The sequence below is a fragment of the Dendrobates tinctorius genome, unplaced genomic scaffold (genome assembly GCF_039654945.1).
Source record: "Dendrobates tinctorius isolate UK_male_01 unplaced genomic scaffold, ASM3965494v1 ptg000089l, whole genome shotgun sequence".
NCBI classification, from domain to species: Eukaryota; Metazoa; Chordata; class Amphibia; order Anura; family Dendrobatidae; genus Dendrobates; species Dendrobates tinctorius.
Window position 1 is genome coordinate 14,381,761 of NW_027361757.1, and position 20,215 is coordinate 14,401,975.

At 48.8% G+C, this 20,215-nt stretch overlaps 2 protein-coding genes across 6 annotated transcripts in view; both read left to right on the plus strand.

Annotated features, from left to right (window-relative positions):
- Nucleotides 1-1,238, plus strand: part of LOC141098232 (WASH complex subunit 2-like) — a 125,927-nt gene extending 124,689 nt beyond the window's left edge. For all 3 annotated transcript variants that reach the window (XM_073585837.1, XM_073585838.1, XM_073585840.1), the window contains one exon: nucleotides 212-1,238. In XM_073585837.1, coding sequence (XP_073441938.1) covers nucleotides 212-348 — 137 coding nt within the window. In that variant the 3' untranslated portion in view covers nucleotides 349-1,238. The remainder of the gene's footprint in view (nucleotides 1-211) is intronic.
- Nucleotides 1,239-17,535: 16,297 nt separating this feature from the next.
- Nucleotides 17,536-20,215, plus strand: part of ZFAND4 (zinc finger AN1-type containing 4) — a 54,790-nt gene continuing 52,110 nt past the window's right edge. The window contains exon 1 of one of the 3 annotated variants that reach the window (XM_073585841.1): nucleotides 17,536-17,641. The gene's annotated coding sequence lies outside the window, so the exon portion shown is untranslated. Of the gene's footprint in view, nucleotides 17,642-17,765; nucleotides 17,898-20,215 lie in introns of those variants that run through there. The other 2 variants (XM_073585845.1, XM_073585842.1) reach the window with 2 other exon arrangements.

Consider the following 20,215-nt stretch of genomic DNA (forward strand, 5'->3'; position numbering starts at 1 on the left):
ATATAGAAGAAGAAAAAAGCGGCGGCTATGCCACCGCAAGAGAAGACACTTCAGGGAAACCATCTCCAGCGATTTTCCTGAAGTGTCTTCTGCTTCAAAAACAATCCAAGTACACTGGTGTCTAAAGGACGCTGTGTGCACATACCCTAAATATCGCTGCTTTCTCATTAATGTAGCTTGATACCATGTGAACTTTTTTTCCCCCCTGCAGATGATATATTTTCGGCACCCGTGCCTAACGTAAAGAAAACCAAGTCGAAATCTAAGTCAAGTCAGCCAGGGGCTGAAGCAAAGCCAGACAGCAAGGTTTCCACAACATTTGATGATCCCTTAAGCGCTCTTGGATAATGAGTGGGGCCGGCCGGCCTTCAGAGAAGAGAATCTTTGCACAATTTCATGTCATTGCTTCATACTCCAGGAATATTACCAATAGTCTTACATTGTAGGCTAAAGACGGAATGGTTTTAGTTTTTATAAGCACTTAAGTGTCTGTGCCAAACTTTGTTACCCGGACGACGGGCTCATCTCACGTGTTGTGTATAACAAGGGCTGGTGGATCGGCCATTGCTGGACACATTCCATTACTCGCCTACTCTTTAGTGCTTTCTTTTGGCATTGGAGCGGAGTACAGTCTATGTATTTCTGGTGTATTCTCAGAGCAGTCCTAACCTTAAAATATCTTCTTGTAAACTGCAAAGAAACTGAAAAAATTGCCGAGACAAGCGAATTGATTCACAGGTCAGTTTTCCGTGGTCAATAGATACAAACCCTGCAAACCGCCTCCTACTTGCCAGTACCCGCTGCTTCTCTTTTGACTAATTGGCCTAGCACGACATCGTATGTGTGTGTGACACCGCCAGGGTGACATTGCACCTAATTAAATAAGGAGCCACCGATGGCGGCATTTACACACAATGTGGTTCGAGTTGGAAAGTGGCCAGTGTCAATGTCAGACCATTCTCCAGTGACACTATTCACACCCTCCAGTCTCGCATATCTTCACCAACTGTGGAGTAGCTTGTTCTCGCCATTTCACCAAATACTATTTCCATATTTCCTGCTGTATTATTATATTTATTCTAACCAAATCCGCCTCAGAAAGGATTGCATACAGTGTTGATGTTGTGTTCGGTTCCTACTTGTATCCATGATGCAGGACATTTCTAAAATTCTGTAACATCTTTATCTGAAAACTAGAATTCTATCCAGATGTCTAACTAATAAATCCTAATTCTATACCAGTGGGTCAAAATTATTTTTTAATCCACTTACAAGATTATTGTATGTCTTTTATGAAAACTTGTGTGATATAACTGTATCCATACAAATTAGATAATGGGGGGATGAACACTGGTTCAAATAATGGCTAATTTTACCTTCCCTGAACTATAGGGTTATCAGAGAGAATTGGGCTGATTATGCTAATGACACTGATCTGAGTTTCGGCATACTGTGATCCAATTCTCTCGACGAAGGAAGAAACGTGCACCTCGGCCCCGGTGCGCATGACACACACAGCTCTGCAGCCCGTAGATCTGCCTGTTACATTGTGCACACAGCTCTGCAGCCCGTAGATCTGCCTGGTACATGGTGCACACACAGCTCTGCAGCACGTAGATCTGCCAGGTACATTGCGCACACAGCTCTGCACCCCTTAGATCTGCCTGGTATGTGGTGCACACACAGCTCTGCAGCCCGTAGATCTGCCTGGTACATTGCGCACACTGCTCTGCAGCCCGTTGATCTGCCTGGTACATGGTGCACACACAGCTCTGCAGCATGTAGATCTGCCTGGTACATGGTGCACACACAGCTCTGCAGCCCGTAGATCTGCCTGGTACATGGTGCACACACAGCTCTGCAGCCTGTAGATCTGCCTGGTACATTGCGCACACTGCTCTGCAGCCTGTTGATCTGCCTGGTACATGGTGCACACAGCTCTGCAGCACGTAAATCTGCCTGGTATGTGGTGCACACACAGCTCTGCAGCACGTAAATCTGCCTGGTATGTGGTGCACACACAGCTCTGCAGCACGTAAATCTGCCTGGTATGTGGTGCACACACAGCCTGTAGCATGTAAATCTGCCTGGTACATGGTGCACACACTGCTCTGCAGCACGTAGATCTGCCTGGTACATGGCGTGCACACAGGTGCTGCAAGTTGTGGGCTGCATTTTTAGCAAAAGTTGGAGTTGGAGATTTGGTCAGGATTAATGATGTCCTCAATGCTGAGAAATACAGGCAGACACTTATCCATGATGTAGAACCATAAAGATGGCGTCTGATTGGCTCCAGCAGGACAACGACCCCAAACATACAGTGAATGACATCAGGAACTATTATCAGCATAAATTAGAGCAATGAGTGCTGGACGTGATGATCTGGTCCGCACAGAGCCTGATCTCAACCACACAGCCTATTGGGGATCACATGAACAGCCAGAACAATTTGCACAAGTGACATCCCCATACGATCTGCGGTTAGTTCTCCAAGATGTTTGGAGCAACCTCCCTGCTGAGTTCCTTTAAAAACTGCGCACAAGTGTACTTGGAAGAAGTGATGCTGCTCTCAAGGCAAAGTGCGGACACACCAAATACTGCCAGTCCTTTCTTTGCAGAACTTTTTCTTCACCTGCATAAGTTTTTTTTTTTTTTGTTACCGTACTATATATAAATGCTGTCTCATCTGAGGTTCTCAAAAAGATAGCTTGGCTGCAGAAATGCACCGAACTGAACCACTCAGCCCTCTATATTTTCATTGTCTGTAAATGCTGATAAACGGATATGTCATACAATGCAGGCTACACACACAGCTCTGCCCCATATGAATGACACAGGTCTGCTCCACGTGCATGACACACACAGCACTGCAGAACGTAGAGCTCTTGGTACGTGCTACACAGCTCCTCAGCATGTAGATCTTCAGGTACATGGCACACAAAGCTCTGCAGCACAAAGATCTCCTGGTAAATGACACACACAGCTTTGCAGTAGAGGTCCTGGTACATGGCACACACAGCTCTGCAACACGTAGAGCCCCTGGTAAATGGTACACAGCTCTAAGCATGTAGATCTCTTGGTACATGGCACACAGCTCTATAGCACATAGATCCCATGGTACACACAGCTCTAGCACGTAGATCTCTTGGTACACACAGCTCTGCAGCACATAAGTCCCCTGGTACATGGCGCACACGGCTCTGCAGCACGTAGATCCCCTGGCACATTGCGCACACACAGCTCTGCAGCACATAGATCTCTTAGCATATGGTACACAGCTCTGCAGCACGTAGATCTCTTGGTAGATGGCACACACAGCTCTGCAACACTTAGATCTCCTGGTACAAGGCACACACAGCTCTGCAACACGTAGATCTCCTGGTACAAGGCACACAGCTCTGCAGCACGTAGATCTCTTGGTACACACAGCTCTGTCGCACGTATGTGGCGCCCCTGAGGCTTCAGTCACCACAGAGGTACTGCACCTTCTCCTAAGGTGTAGTGCCCCACCATCCAGGTAAGGTGGGAACTCCTGACCACGCTCCACACCTGCATTCCACACACAGGATAGTTCAGTGGGGCCACCTAACAGCTTCAGGCTGGGGGTTAGCAGAACCCTGCTTTGTTACACGAGATGTCCTGGGAGGCGGGTGGAGTGAGATGATACAAAAGAGTGGGAAGAGTGAGAGTTAGTTGGAGAGAGAGAGAAGATGGGTGTCTGAAGGACGTGCTGCAGCAGGTCCCAGTGATCTGGGCTGCTGGCACGAAAAAGACCAGAGAAAGAGACTGATAAAATTGATAACCTAACCTTCCATAAGAGAGAGAGAACAGATCGGAACGAAGGAGAATAGAAGGACGGTGAGAAGCTGGTTGAAGAAAGATAGAGAACCCTTCCAGTCCAGAGCGCAAAGGCCGGGGCCCGGTCCCCGAGGTTGATTGGATCTTTATGTCCGGCAACAGACACCGGAGGAGTAGTGAGCTGCTAACGCCTTGCTCCCATCATAGACTTGGGACACAACAGCAACTGAATAGAGAGCCGGGACGCAGTGAGGAGTCCCCGAAGCAGGCTACAGCTGTCTGTCATACAAGTAGAGACTAGGAACACCTAGAGAGAGGCATGGGATAACAGCCCCCCATAAAGTGCTTAACATAAATGACAAAAAACAGACGACTCCGATTGTGGGGTTAATTGGCCGTCAGGCTTTACTAGGTAATTCCCAATATATATACAAGAAAACTATTAATTCAAATTTCGTAAAATGAAATATTCATAAAAACTATAATGAGTAGTCATAAATAAGATATCAAAGCCCAGGTGGGCTTAAGAAAATTGACCCCACTCGGGCCCGCCGAAACAGAGGAGCCCCCTCAAACCCGACAGCCATTTTTCTATCACACTCTGGAAGTCCAGGTTTATGATATCCAGTCCTATCTCACTTAAATGTATACCATCCCATCTGTAAAAACCGAACAAAAAAACCTTCCAAATCGGAGTGCCTAAAAGAAAAACCACCCACACTTGGCATAAATCTTGCCAAGGTGCGGTTAACCCTTTTCCTAATTTTTTCTAAAAAACGGAGCTTCGGCTCTTTCCACAATAGACGGGGAACGACCTCGGAGAAGACGAAAACGGTTGAAGGAAATTTGGACCTGAAAAATTTAAAATCTTGTTTAATACGAGAAAGGAGATCCAGAGTTTTCGTCCTACCCAAATCGCACCCCCGCTACGTGAAAAATCGCCAAGTCAGGGGGGGGGGGGGAGTAGAAAAGTCTGTTGACCAAAGGAACTAATGCTTCCCAGGATAAATCCTTCCTTCCGAACCACGAAATGAAAACTTCGGAAGAATTGAAAGACAAATTAGCAGAGTAGGGACGCTTAGCTGCCCTCTTTGCCCAAAACACCATGGAATCGCCAATAATCCATACGCTCTTTGGAACTGAAAAGAAGAAAGAAAAAACTGCCCCAAAAAGAGGCAGAAAGGAACTAAACACATGAGGGCGCACATAAGTGCGCATCCTGTGCGAGGCCCACCTCCCGATTTTTCGAATATTCCCTTCCGGAAGACCAACGTTTGAGGCAAACGTGGCCGCCCCTACCCTGAAGTAATGGGAAGAGATGTGGGAGTCCGCCAGCCCAAGGGCCGTGGTACATTTGCGCAACACCGCATTAAATTGAAAGATCGTGACAGGGGAACCATCTAGATGAACAAAAAGCAGGGCAGGGCTGAGAGGACGAAATTTCAACCACCTGGCGACATTAGAGACCGGGCATAAAGGAGACTCGGGGATGGCCTTAAAACTTATGCAAGTCCCTCTACCTATTTGGTCAGTCTTAGAGTAGCTAAGCAGGATCTAACAACCCCCCTTAGAGAAAGAAAAATCCTGAAATAACAAACCCGAGAAAGTTTGACGATTCCGACAAACTAGTTCACTCACTCTGAAAGATCCAAAAATGCAAAACAATAACAAGCACGAAACAAAAACGTTTCGAACTCGCTGAAGCAAACCATCTGAAGCATATTACTAAGCTTAAGTAATAATTCCAGTGAAATGGCCTTCCTCCCATCAGGGCGGTAGGACTTTTTACGAAAGCCTTTAAAAAACTGCTGTATAGGGAATAAAGAAAAAAGTGAATGCTTCCCCAGGAGTTTAAGGAAGAAAGGGATCCCCGAAATTTGCTTGTGCAAATTAGAATAACTAAACTTATTCGCCAAGAGGCAATGCAAATCACCTAACACAAAATGTGTATCGACTTTACAGAAATCCACCTTTTTCTTACAACAATACACACACCAAGTATTCCATGCAGCCGAGTAAGTGGCCCATGTGGCAGCGGACACTGAAGATCGAATGTGCTCTGCTACTAAAGGATCAAATGAGTCCAAAGCTGTTCCGGGAATGATATAAGATCCATTTCCAACGACACAAGGTGTCCTGCTCCATCCAACCCGTTCTGGGAAGAAAGACAAGATTGAGAAGGAAAAGATTTAACTTCACAAAACTGTGCTTTTAACCAAACATTAGATTCCAAACATAAAAATACTATTTCTCTTAACAACGAATTGACCAGAGGATTCTTTGAAGACAGACAGTTCAAGGCCATCACTACTCCTCTGTCATACGACAAAAGCATAAGTCTCTTGTTCCTAAAAATTTGTTTCCAAAGCGATAAAGACACAAAAATAGAAAAAATCTTACACGCTGTGTTAGAAAAATTGGGTGTGCCGCTATTCCACCAAGCCGGCCACAATGAAAAGACAAGTTGCGAACCCATAGATGTTTGCATGAAACTAACGTTGGTCTCATCAAAAGAAAATTCCAACGAGGAAGTAAACTCCTGAATGCAACAACGCCCATTGAACTGCTCAATGAAACGTAACCAAACCCGAAGGTCATCCTTCGCGTCTCTGCAGAGTCGGATATAATGATGTTGGGAAACGATCCCTTTTGAGGCATCGTAAAGTCGCTTACAGAATGCCCTTCCCATTGGTATGATCCGCAGAGCAAAGTTCAAGGTGCCCAAGAGGGACTGCAGCTGTTTTAATGTGACCTTATCCCCTCGCAAGGCATCTAGAATTTTTTTTCGGATATTGTTCCTTTTTTCCAAGGGAAGACTTAATTCCATATGTAGAGAATCAATGTGAATCCCTAAAAAATCGAGACTGGTGCAAGAAAAAAAAGTCTTTTCCGCCGCCAGCGGGATCCCGAAATGCTCCAATAATCCAAAAAAAACGGAAATAAAAGAAAAACAATCCCTAGAATTGGGGCTGCCCAAAAAAAGGAAGTCATCAAGATAATGGAGCACCCTCCCATGGGGAAAAATTTGCAAGATGGCCCACTCAAGAAAAGAAGAAAATGTTTTGAAATAAAAGCCTTTATAATGGAAACCCAGGGAGTTGAATCCGTCCGGGCAAACCGGAAAGAGCCTGAAAGCTGATTTTATGTCGGCCTTAGCCATAAGTGCACCATTACCAAGGTGTCGGAGGTGGTCCACCGCCACATCAAATGAGGTATAAACCACCGGGGGAAGAATGTCCGCCACTTCGTCATTTAAAGACGAACCGGCGGGGTAGGACAGATGGTGAATAATTCGATAACAGCCAGGATCTTTTTAGGAACCGCCCCTAAAGGAGATATCCTAAAGTTCTCAAAAAGGGGGTTGGAAAAAGGCCCAGAAATCCGGCCTAAACCCAGCTCTTTATTTATGTAGGCCTACACAGCCTCCTCATGCAAAGCCAAAGACGAAAGATTCCTATGGCAGGTGCAACCTAAACCAGTAAACCCCGGGAGCCATAAACCGAACTGAAAACCCTTAGCGAGAATTTGAGCCCTCTCCCGGTTTGGGTAAGAATTTAGAAACGGCCGCATTGCGTCCACCTTCACTGGGGTCCGGCCCTTTATGCCCAGACTCCCTAGAATTTCCAGTTCCTTGAGAAGACTGCTTATGAAAGCATTTGGTGGCTGCATGCGAACCACCGCAGGCTAAACATTCGTGACGAAATCTGCACGAGTAGGGCCATTTGCAGCCCGAGTCGTTATATGCAAAACAGACCCCTTTTTTAGGGGTCTGACTGGCAGAGACTCTGGGGGCCGGAGTGCTTTGGGGGAGCATAAGGCTCACCCACAACCCAACATCCTTGGAACCCCAATGTACATTGGGGTGCACCGAAAGTTTCTGTCTAAACGCTTCTTCATAAAGAAGCCATGACGAGCCCCCAAAGTTGCGGTATGCTTCCAGAATTATATCCAGATGTTGAAATAATCCCGAGCATACCGAAGCATCTCTCTCACCCAGCACAGCAGAATAGATGCAGAATGCTTGCAACCAATTATGAAACTACTTGTAAAACCGTTTTTTATCAGCTTCTCCTTCGGACTTGTCCTTTTTTTTTATCAGCAGAGGAAAAACACTTAAACGGTTAGACGGGAGAAGAGTGAAAAAATCCACGCATTCTTTACGCCAGATCTTATCCTTAAGCGTTTGCGGCAAATGAAAACCCAGAGGCGAAACATGGCAAGTTAAAGCCTCCTTAAGGAGAATCAGAAACCCCAGAAGCTCCCGCATAGGGAACCTGCGCAGGAGTGCCCTGATCTTTCCGGGGACCTGCCATTGCCTCAGATACCGCTTGTTTAATCAACGCTTGAAGCTCAGGAAAATGAGAAAACTGTGGAAAAGGGGCAGAGTGATCAAACCCCTGTTGTCTAGAATGCCTCTGCTTAGCAAAAATTGCTTGACTAATACCTGATGCAGCTGCCACAGATAACACAGACCCATCATCTGAGTCACTCTGTACAGCAGACCAAACTCTAGCCGCATAAGCAGCCTCATTATGTGAAGCATCAGTCTGAGGCACCGCTGGACAGCCTGGTGCCCCAAAGCTGACCACAGGCAAGCCAGCCACATCAGGTGGCAACCTGTGGCATGACATTGCCCTGCACCATCCTCCCCTCCTTCACCAGATTAAGCCTGGAGATCTTACCGGATCCTCCCGGCTGGGTCACTCCGTCTGTTGCCACCGGTATTATCTTCCTCCTCTTTCTGGCCGAACCGCTCTGTTGTCCTCTGGTGTCGCCTGAAACACCGGCAACCCCCTGCGATCCATGGCAGATAATGAAGATGTCTGGCGACGTTGTTACTGACGTCCCCGTCTCCTTACCTGTGAAAGCTGTGGGGAGTAACGACGATTTGGTTTCTTTATTCTGGAACCGGACAACTCCTCAACAGGCAATTGCTCCGACGTACCCGACATTCTCCTGCCATTTCTGGCTACCGTCTGCGGCTCTTCTGTTGTGTTAAGCACTGATTCGGTACCTAAAGTGCCCAATTCAGCTACAGTCCCCTCCGAGACAACTGCCTCTGGCGCTGCCGGTACACTCGGTGCTGGTGCCGATAGTAAAGACCGCAGAAACTCCAGACCTTTTTCTGAACTGATTTTCTGCCGAAGTTCTGTCAGCAGAAGCTCCATGGTGACTTCTCTTCAGGGCGTCCGGAGCTTGAGTGAAAAACCTCTCAGCTGTTCATTTGAATAATTTCCCTTCCCGCATGGACGCTCCTCCAATCACGGCGTCCCTTACCTCAGCAGCCCAAGCAGCCAATCACAGCATGCTTAGGCTCTGTTGCTAGGCAGAAAGCCGGCTCTGGTTTATTTTCCTCCTGAGGATACCCCAGAGCACTTCAAGCTGTAGAATGGTCCAAAGGGTAAACATTAAGGCCTCTTTCACACATCAGGTTTTCGGCGTCAGGCGCGATCCGGCGCTTTTGACAGAAACCGGATCCGGCGAAATGCAATGCCGGATCCGGTTTCCCCCCCATTGACTTGCATTTGCGCCGGATCGCGCCGGATGGCCATGCGTTTCATCCGGTTTTCGCCGGATCCGGCAATGTGTCGCGATCCGGCGTCTGGAAAAAACGGCTACTGTAACGTTTTTTGTCTCCGGCGAAAAAGCCGGACACGCCGGACCCGGCGCGTCCGGCTTTTTCACACAATGAAAGCCTATGAGCGCCGCAATGCGCCGGATCCGGTTTTTTGGTCTGAGCATGCTCAGTAGCTCTGCCCACAAGACATATATAAAAGCAAGACAGTGGGACCCACAGCCACACCCAACATGCCACCCAAGAAAGCAACCAAGCGAAGCAGGAGAAGGCAGGAGACCACTGCAGCACCATCAGCACCACCACCACCCCAAATGGAGCAGCAAATAGAACATGCTGAGGAGGGGAGGCCAGCAGCAGATGAGAGACGGTAATTATCAAATCACCCATTCCTCCAAACTAGGGCTATTGAATATCAAGATATTCATTGGCCCTTTGTTTCTCTTTATTCAACAGCCGCCCAATAGATGCAGCTGCAGCAGCAGCAGCAATGGCAGCAGCTGGAACACCACCCACAGGCATGGAGTGTGGCCACCAGGAAGACAGCACATCATCTTCTGGGAGCCCTCCCTCGCATCGTCAGCGTTTGACGGTAAGTTTTTATTTCCAAAATCCATCTTCTCTGTAATATATGTCTATTCATTGCCTTTTATTTCAAAACAGGAATCACAAGATGAAGAGGAGCTCCCAGAAGAAGAAGGAAGGGGTGGACAGACACCTGGAGTGGGCTCACAATTGGTAAGTTTTTTGCATCAAACGCAGAAACACAACATCACACTACACACAACACATAGAAAACAATGTTCTGCAGACCACACACAGCAAACAAATGCCTACATCCAAAGACATAACATTTTTTGTTTTCTTCTCTAGTCTTCCCAATCTGGTGCTCGGCCAAGAGGTCCTCGCAGTGCCTCCCAGGGTCGTCGGCGACAGCAACGCGGCGGTCACCAGCGTGTAAGTATAAATATTTTTGCTTTGTTTTTTTGCACTTTTTATTTCATTTCTTATGTGGAGGCTAATTATGTTATTTTTGCCGTTTTCTTTAACAGCCTTCACAGCGTGCTCCCGACTCTGACGGTGAGGATGGAGGACTCGATGTGGACCACCTCATCGATCTCGTCAGAGAAAGGGAGCCGCTCTGGAATATGGCTGACCGCCGCCACGCTGACCTTATCGTTACCCGACGACTCTGGGAGGAAATCTGTTCGCTCCTTGTGGGCCGCTGGGAGGACCTCGATGTTCGGGCCCAGATTACAGAGCGTAAGTATATACAGTACCGGTTGCTTGATGTAAACCAGTGTTTCCCGAACTCCAGTCCTCGTGGTCCCCACGGATCATGTGTTCAGGATTTCTATTTACTATGGAAATCCTGAAAACATGACCCCTGGGGACCATGAGGACTGGAGTTTGGGAAACACTGATGTTGTATTCTAACCACTCCTTTCTCGTTTCAGGGAACAGAATTGTGAATCGGTGGCGGTCTGTGAGGGATCGTTTCAAGAAGGAGTTCAATAAAGAGATGCGGGCCCCGAGTGGATCTGGAGGACGCAGGAGCAAGTACAAGTACGCAGAAGCCCTGTCGTTCCTTCGGGAAACAATGGTCACCAGAAGGTAAATATTACACACCACATGTGAAAAAAAATGTTAGATGTAAATTTTTTTTTCAGCCAGGGCCATACCATGTCAGTATTTTAATTGTTTTTTTTTCTCTTTATTCCACAGCACGGTGAGCAGCACTCGGGAGCCTGCACGATTGGACCCTTCTGAGGCGATCCCTGAGGAGACCGGCACCGAGGGACACTTCCACCGCCCCGGTACATCTGCACCTTCCCACACATTCGACCCATCTGTCCCATCCACCAGCACAGGAGCATCGTGGCCGCCTACATTACATGAAGCTGCTGGTGAGATCGCTTTCCCTTTACCCCACCCTTCTGCCCCTGCCACCTCTAGTACACCTGCGGGTACTGGGCGGCAGCGGCAGAGGGGTCAGGAAAAGACTTATGCGCCAGAGTTCTTGCATCTGAATGCATCTTTCCAGAACTGTCTAAAAGTCTTGTCAGAGCAAATCTCCGCAGGCTATCAGCAGATCAACTCCAGCATTCTGGAGGTGAAGACACTTCTGCAAACCATGCATTCAGAAGCAAGATCTTCGCCAAACCACACCTTTTTCAGGTCTGTTGTGGAGCGCATGGAAATGCTCTCTCCTGCCCAGCAGATGCATGTTATGCATTCATGCCACGCTGCTCTCCAGCAAGTTACCTCCGAACCTCCTCCTCCCACCACAGTAGTTCCTCCACCTGCACCCCCTCCAGCCACTTTCCATCCTCCCCCTCCTATTACATCTACACCCCCTCCAGCCACTTTCCATCCTCCCCCTCCTATTACATCTACACCCCCTCCAGCCACTTTCCATCCTCCCCCTCCAATTACATACCATCCACCTCCCCAGCACCATCCACCTCCCCAGCACCAGCAACCTCCCCAGCACCAGCAACCTCCCCAGCTTCCAGCAACCTGCCCCGTACCAGACATCTCCCCACTTCCAGCAACCGGCCCCGTACCAAACTCCTTCCCCCTTCCAGCAACCTGCCCCGTACCAGACTCCTTCCCCCTTCCAGCAACCTGCCCCGTACCAGACATCTCCCCACTTCCAGCAACCTGCCCCGTACCAAACTCCTTCCCCATACAACTTGCCATCAACATCATCTGCTCCTACAGTCCCTGCCCAACCCTCCACTCCACCACCCACCACCTCTTCTGCTTCCCACATGTCCACCCATTCTGTAGTTTTTTCCACACCTTCACCTCTAACTGTTCCTTCCCCACCACGATCCCAGTCCTCTCTCCACAATCCCAGTGTCGAAGTGTCCCGCAGCCCCTACAGCAGTATTTCCACCACACACTACACAGATTTATAATGTGTGTATTTAAATAAAAATGACCAGTTTTATGGTTTCAGTTTTATAGTTTCAAAGTTTTATTAAACAAGTTTATTAAAATTTTAAAAAAGTTTACTAAAAAAAACATTTTTCAATAAAAGTTAAATTATTTTACACTGGTTGTCTGTCATTTCTTTCTGCAGCGAAAAAGGTTAAATACAGGGTATTTAAAAGGTGAAATGGTATTCAAAACTAGGTATATAACTGTGGGTAAATTTTAGCTTTTTGCCACAGTTGTGTTCCTGGTTGTGTTTGAAGCAAAGTATTTCAAATAAAAAGTTGTGTTTATTGTTGGTGATTTCCTAACAATGTACACAACTTTTGTTAAAAGGTGAAATACTTTGCATAAAACACAACCAGGTACACACCTGTGGCCTAAAGCTAAAAATAGAGACCATGACAAGATAGCCAACTTTGGTTGGCAAAGGTATATACTGTTGGTACAGAAGGTACACAAGTTTGGTTAGGGCACAAATCTTTCACACTCTGTCATCCTGCCAGTGTACTCTGCCTTGAGGTGACATAAAGTATAGTGCAAAATTGTCCCTCATTACTGAAACCGTCACAGAACTTCTAGTGGTAATGTCATGGTAATCTTGCAAGGTGGTTTCTTCAGAGGTGTCCTCAATGGAAATGGGTTCCTTGCAGATAACAAAATTGTGGAGTACCACGCAAGCTTTGATCACCTCGTCCACAGTTTCTGTCTTGAGGTTGATCGCAGTCAATAGGACCCGCCATTTGGCTGTCAGAATACCAAAGGTACATTCAACCATTCTTCTTGCTCTTGTGAGGCGGTAATTAAAAATGCGTTTTGGTCTTGTCAATCCTCTGCTAGAGTACGGTTTCAAAAGGTGTTCTGACAGCTGGAAGGCTTCATCCCCTACACAGACAAATGGCATAGGTGGACCAGATGTTTGCGGCAGCGGTCTAGGTGGTGGGAACTGGAAGGTGTTTCCATACAGTTTACGCCCCATGCCAGACAGTTTGAAAACTTGAGAGTCATTGGAGCGGCCATAGGCCCCAATATCAACCGCAATAAATTTGTATTCCGCGTCAGCGATGGCCATGAGGACAATTGAAAAATATTTCTTGTAATTGAAATATTCCGATCCCGATCCAGCTGGCTTTACAATGCGGATATGTTTCCCGTCCACAGCGCCCAAGCAGTTTGGAAACTGACATATCTGTTGAAACTTGTCAGCAATTTCAATCCACCTCTCTGTTGTGGGCTCTGGTAAAAACTCTTCAGCTAAGGAGTCCCACAGTGCACGGCATGTGTACTTCACAATTCCAGATATGGTGGAAATCCCGAGTCTGTACTGGAAATGCAGTGACGAAAGGGATTCTCCAGTTGCAAGAAATCTGTGGGGAATTAAAAAACAATAAATTAGTTTTAAATCACAGCATTACATACCAAAACTGACCTATAACACTTGGAGATACAAACTACCACCAACAAGATTGCAGTGAAAGTGTGCTCTGATGCGATCATATCCAATAAATGTGGCTTACCTTAAAGTCACCATCAGACGCTCTGCGGGTGAAACAGAGAAGCGGCAATAGGTGTCCGCTTTTCTTATGAGGTGTGCAATGCGCTCCACCAAGTAATCAAAATTCTCCATTTTCATCCTAACATATCCAAAAAATTTATCCGGGTTTCGTCGAAGGTCCATGCATAGTGTAGAATAGACCCCACGCGTCATTCTCTTGGCTGTGATGGGGTGGATCCACAAACGTCGTCTACGATGCCTGATGCGCTGCTGTCTCGCTCTCTCCTTCTCCAGAACAATCACCCTCTAACGATTCGCCTCCGCTGTAAAATCCGCCAAATTCTTCAAAATATTTCCAATGACAACATCCATCTTCGCCAGTAACTTGCTCTTCTCTCCAACCTGCACTTTCTCCTCTACAACCTGTCAAAGAAGGGCTGTAGGAACATGCTATATATAGTTTTCCAGTAGCCAATCCCGTTCGGAAGGCCACAAGGGTCAATTTTAAAAACCGGATCCGGCGTAATCCGTCGAAAAACGGATAGAAAAACGGATGAACCGGATGAGACGGATCCGGTTTTGTCTGTCAAGAAAAAGATGGATCCGGCAGAAAACCGGATCCGTCACATCCGGTTTTACGAAACATTTGCCGGATCCGGCGTTCCGGCACGACGCCGGATCGCGCCTGACGCCGAAAACCTGATGTGTGAAAGTAGCCTAACCCTTTACTACAGAATCTGAAACTTCTCGAAATCCATAAAGAAATGTGCAGGGAGGCGTGATCCCATGGCACCTGAACACTAATCGCTTACCGGGTCCCCATTCCAGGGTAACTACCGTATTTTTCCGACCATAAGACGCACTTCTTTCCCAAAAAATTTTGGGGGAAAGTGGGGGGTGCGTCTTATGGTCGCAATACACGGTCTAACCTTGTGGCTGGTGGCAGCGGGCGGGGCTCTGCGGTGCGGTGGTGGCAGCGGGCTGTGCTCCGGTGCAGGGGCGGTGGGTCCGCCGGCATTTCTTCGCAGCCCGGAGGCCTCCGCACTTCCCTTGCTGGCCGCCGCCATGTTGCGGTGGCCTCCGGGAGCATGGCCGCCGGGAAGATGGCCACCGGTCCGGGGACGGCGCATGCGCAGCTTCAGATCTCGTCCCGGGGGACGATCTCGGGGGACGAGATCTCGTTGCCGAGATTTGAATCTCGTCCCCCGAGATCTCGGGACGAGATCTGATCCCGCGCATGCGCCGTCCACGGACCGGCGGCCATCTTTCCGGCGTCCATGCTCCCGGGAAGCAAGGGAAGTGCGGAGGCCTCCGGGCTGCGAAGAAATGCCGACGGACCCGCCGCCCCTGCACCGGAGCACAGCCCGCTGCCACCACCGCAGAGCCCACCTGCCCCAGCTCTGCTGTCCCTGCCTCAGCACTGCTGCCCCTGCCCCAGCACAGCTGCCCCTGCCTCCGCACTGCTGCCCCTGCCCCAGCACAGCTGCCCCTGCCTCAGCACTGCTGCCCCTGCCCCAGCACAGCTGCCCCTACCCCAGCGCAGCTGCCCCAGCACAGAGCCGACACCGCACGAGCCTGGACCACTGAATGACCCCTGTGACTACTTCTCCACCTGTGCCGGATCCCTTCCCAGGTAAGCTGAATTCGGACTGTAAGACGGACCCCCATTTGACACGTTATTTTTTTTCCCCTATTTTCCTACTGAAAATTGGGGTGCGTCTTATGGTCCGATGCGTTTTATAGTCCGAAAAATACGGTAAGTACTGGAGTGCTTCTCACCTAAAGGCGCATTGGAGGAGTCGTTCAGTAAGGTACATGTTGGCGGCGTGTGGAAGGAAGAACCCTATCTGGCCTGGAGGTTGGCTGGAGCCCTGACCTGGAGAACACAGTACAGAGGCAGGCGTGTGTGTGAACTGCAAACAGTGAGTAAAGCTTTGGAACCGCATACTCTGGTGTCCTCCAGTTATTCCAGCACCGCTACACCTGGGTAACAACATCTATACCATTCTGCGCCTCTCCTCATCCATTACACCTACACTGCCCTGGGACTACAGCTCCACCTATGGGGAGCTACACCATCTTTGCTGCACCACACCATCAGTCCCAGCGGATCTGCATGCAGCGTTGGCTCAACATAAGTAATACTTGCCAAACACCACGGGTGGTGTCACAAACTATCCAAATAAACTATTACACCATTAACATCACCGCCATTGATATTGGGCGCCCAGGGCAACAGACCAGGTCACCGCTGCTGTGACACGCATCCCCCTGACATCGGCCCGGTACCGAGTACCCCGCTGCCCTGGGCGTGCGAGGGCAACCCACGTAGATCTCTTGGTACATGGCACACACAGCTCTGCAGCACGTAGATCCCCTGGTACATGGCACACACAGCTCTGTAGCACATAGATCTCTTGGTACATGGCACATGCAGCACGTAGATACCCTGATACATTGCACGCACACAGCTCTGCAGCACGTAGTTCTCCTAGTACATGGCACACATAGCTCTGCAGTAGATCTGGTACATGGCACACATAGCTCTGCAGTAGATCTGGTACATGGCACACATAGCTCTGCAGTAGATCTGGTACATGGCACACACAGCTCTGCAGTATATCTTGTACATGGCACACATAGCTCTGCAGTAGATCTCCCGGTACATGGCGCACACAGCTCGGCAGTAGATCTCCCGGTACATGGCGCACACAGCTCGGCAGTAGATCTCCCGGTACATGGCGCACACAGCTCGGCAGTAGATCTCCCGGTACATGGCGCACACAGCTCGGCAGTAGATCTCCCGATACATGGCGCACACAGCTCGGCAGTAGATCTCCCGGTACATGGCGCACACAGCTCGGCAGTAGATCTCCCGGTACATAGCGCACACAGCTCGGCAGTAGATCTCTTGGTACATGGCGCACACAGCTCGGCAGTAGATCTCCCGGTACATGGCGCACACAGCTCGGCAGTAGATCTCTTGGTACATGGCGCACACAGCTCGGCAGTAGATCTCCCGGTACATGGCGCACACAGCTCGGCAGTAGATCTCCCGGTACATAGTGCACACAGCTCGGCAGTAGATCTCCCGGTACATGGCGCACACAGCTCGGCAGTAGATCTCCCGGTACATGGCGCACACAGCTCGGCAGTAGATCTCCCAGTACATGGCGCACACAGCTCGGCAGTAGATCGCCCGGTACATGGCACACACAGCTCTGCAGCACGTAGATCTCCCGGTACATGGAGCACACAGCTCGGCAGTAGATCTCCCGGTACATGGCGCACACAGCTCGGCAGTAGATCTCCTGGTACATGGCGCACACAGCTCGGCAGTAGATCTCCCGGTACATGGCGCACACAGCGGTGTTGCACGCCGCTACTTTGCAGACACACAAACAGCAAGGAGGATCAAGCACTGGTCGGATTCCATTAAAGCTTCTTTATCCCCAGTAGGTACCCGCGTTCTCCCGACAAGTTACCGATCACATGACTATGACATCAGAATCTCTGTCCAGGCTGTCATCTAGTCACATGATCTAGCCGTCCCAACGCCCTCCTGGCCGGACGGGTCATGTGACACCCGTTGTTAAGGACAGGGGTTAGCATCCGGGTATGTCTGTAACAACAACAAGCGCAGAATGTCCCGCCCCTCGCTCGCCTCCCGGTGGCCGACTCCCTCCAATGTCTGGATGGCCACGCCTAATCTTTTTATTGGCTGCCGCTCCGTTCTAGGATGGTCGTTGTGAGAGCCCGATGCTTAAAGGTCTAACCGGCTGTCTATCCTTCTGACGTCACAAAGGAGAGGCGTGGCTTGGAGGCGAATTCGGGTTAGTCGCTGGAAAGGTGCTGGCGGGGAGTCCAGGGTGGGGGGCTCGGTCTCCCCAGTGACAATAGCCGGCAGGTCGGGAGTAATGTGCCGGGCTATTCACCCTGGGTAGTAGGGCGAGCAAAATATTGGTGGGGAAGGGACAGGGGGCGATAGTGCTGATAAATCTCACCCGGGATATCCCATCCAGTCTGTGCCAACTACTACCTCTCGTCGGTATGCCCACCGGTTAGTGATCTGCCGAGTCACGTGTGGAGGTAGGTCATGACCTCTAGGTGCCAGTTCTCCCAGGGTCATTCTCCAGCTGTGGGGCATGTATTGTCTGTGAGGTCGCTGGCCGCTCTGATAAAATATCTCACTATATATTTATGGTCCCCAGAAGCAGTTATTAGGGTTTGTGCACACGCTGCGGATTCTGCTGTGGAACTTTCTGCGGATCTGCAGATTTGCCTGCGGTTTTCCCTGCTATTTGATTTGACACCTGTACACTGGTGCTACCGCTGTGGAATCCGCACAAAGAAGTGACATGCTGCGGATTTAAAACCACAGCAAATCCGCGTGGAAAATTCTGCACCGTGGGCACTGTGGTTTTGGATTTACATAGATTATAATGGTAGTGTGGATCCACATCATGTGCACACACCCTAAGGCTGTGTGCACACGCTGTGGATTTTGCTGCGGTTCTGGCCGCTGCGGACCCGCAGCAGTTTTTGCTGTGGTGTACAGTACCATGATTCCCTATGGGAATCAAAAACCGCAATGCAGACGGTGCGGAATTTTCCGTGCGGATTATCTGCGGTTTTCAGGAGATGAAAAACCTGCAGTATTTTGACCTGCGGATTTTACAAAATCCGTGCGGATGAATCCGCACCTAATCCGCAGCGTGTGCACACAGCCTTAGGCTGAGTGCAGACGGAGTTTTGAGCCCTGCGGATTTTTCTGTGCAGAATGGAAGAAATCCGCAGGTCAAATGACCTGCGGATTCCCCCTGCGGATTTGGAGACAGGGGAGGTGGAAAACCGCACAAAACAAGTAACATGCTGTGGATTTTGTACCGCAGGAAAACCGCACGGAAAAATCCACAGCGTCTGCACAGCATTTTTTTTTTTTTTTTCATTTTAAGGCTACTGTACATCACAATGCGGATATGCAACGTTTCTGCGCGGTAAAATCCGCTGCAAATCTGCATCGTGTGCACACAGCCTTATAATGTTTAGAATATCTTCATAAGGATGATTTATTTCAGCGAGTTGCTCTGTTCCCTCCTCCAGTGCTATGAGGGGCTAATCATTCATGTATTTCCCCCCCCCCCTTCCAGATCAGCAGCAGACCTTGATCTCTAAGTGAATAGTCCCCATATTACAGGATCCCTCTGTCCAGGTGACAGGTCGCATCATGATCACTCTGGTCAGCAGAGACGCTCCTCAGGGAGCCGGACGGGAGGATTCTAGCGTCCCCCTCCCTTCACACTCTTTCTGCAGACTATGTAGCAGATTACGGCTGTTTCATTCTGAACAAAGGGGAAAAACAGTCTAAATCCGTGTGAACTCACATTGTTTTCCATGGCCCCATCAGTGGTTTGTCTGAATCCTGTTGTTTGGGGTTTCAGCTGGAATACCCTGAGCCACTGCACAAACAGTCAGGGCCTGTTTTAGGCAAAAGTGGGGCCCTAGGCAAAGTTTAAAATGGGGCCCCAAATGCTAACATATTGCACATCGCAGAAGCATTTCAGTTGTATTTACATGCGCTGAGTTCAGGACGCTATACGAGTGTGATCGACAAAATTGAAATCGTTTAACACTTGTTTCCTGGCCTCTTTCCACCGTCTGAGAAAGAATGATGGGAACAGAACAATCACTAATGGATCAATCTGTCCCCATACAGTATCATGTTGTCAGCAGCACATCTACAGTTTATACCCCATAGTCCTCCATATAATATAATACACTGCTCAGTCCTCCACGTATAATACACTTATAGTTCTCCATATAGTATAATGCACCGCCATAGTTATCCATGTAGTACAATTCACTTCCCATAGTATAATGCACCCCATAGTTCTTCATATAATGTATTACCCATAGTCCTCAATACAGTATAATGCAGCCACCCCACAGAGTATAATGCAGCATGCAGCCCCGCCATACAATATAATGTAACCCCCCATAGAATATAATGCAGCCCCCCTCTTATAGTATATTGCAGCTATCCCAGAATATAATGTAGCTCCTCCATAGAATACAATATAGCCCTCCTCATAGTATAATGCAGCCCCATAGAATATAATGTAGCCCCTCATAGTATAATGAAGCCCCCCATACAATATAATGTAGCCTCCTCATATAGTATAATGTAGCCCCCCTCATAAAGTATGATGCAATCGCCCCCCATAGAATATAATAAATATAATACAGCCCACCTCCCCTTAGAATATAATGTTGCCCCCCCCATATTATATAACACATCCTCACCCATAGAATATAATGTAAAATGTACCCCCCCATGGTATATAACACAGCCGCTTAGTATATAGCACAGCCCCCACGTTATCTAGCACAGCCCAGCATGGTATACA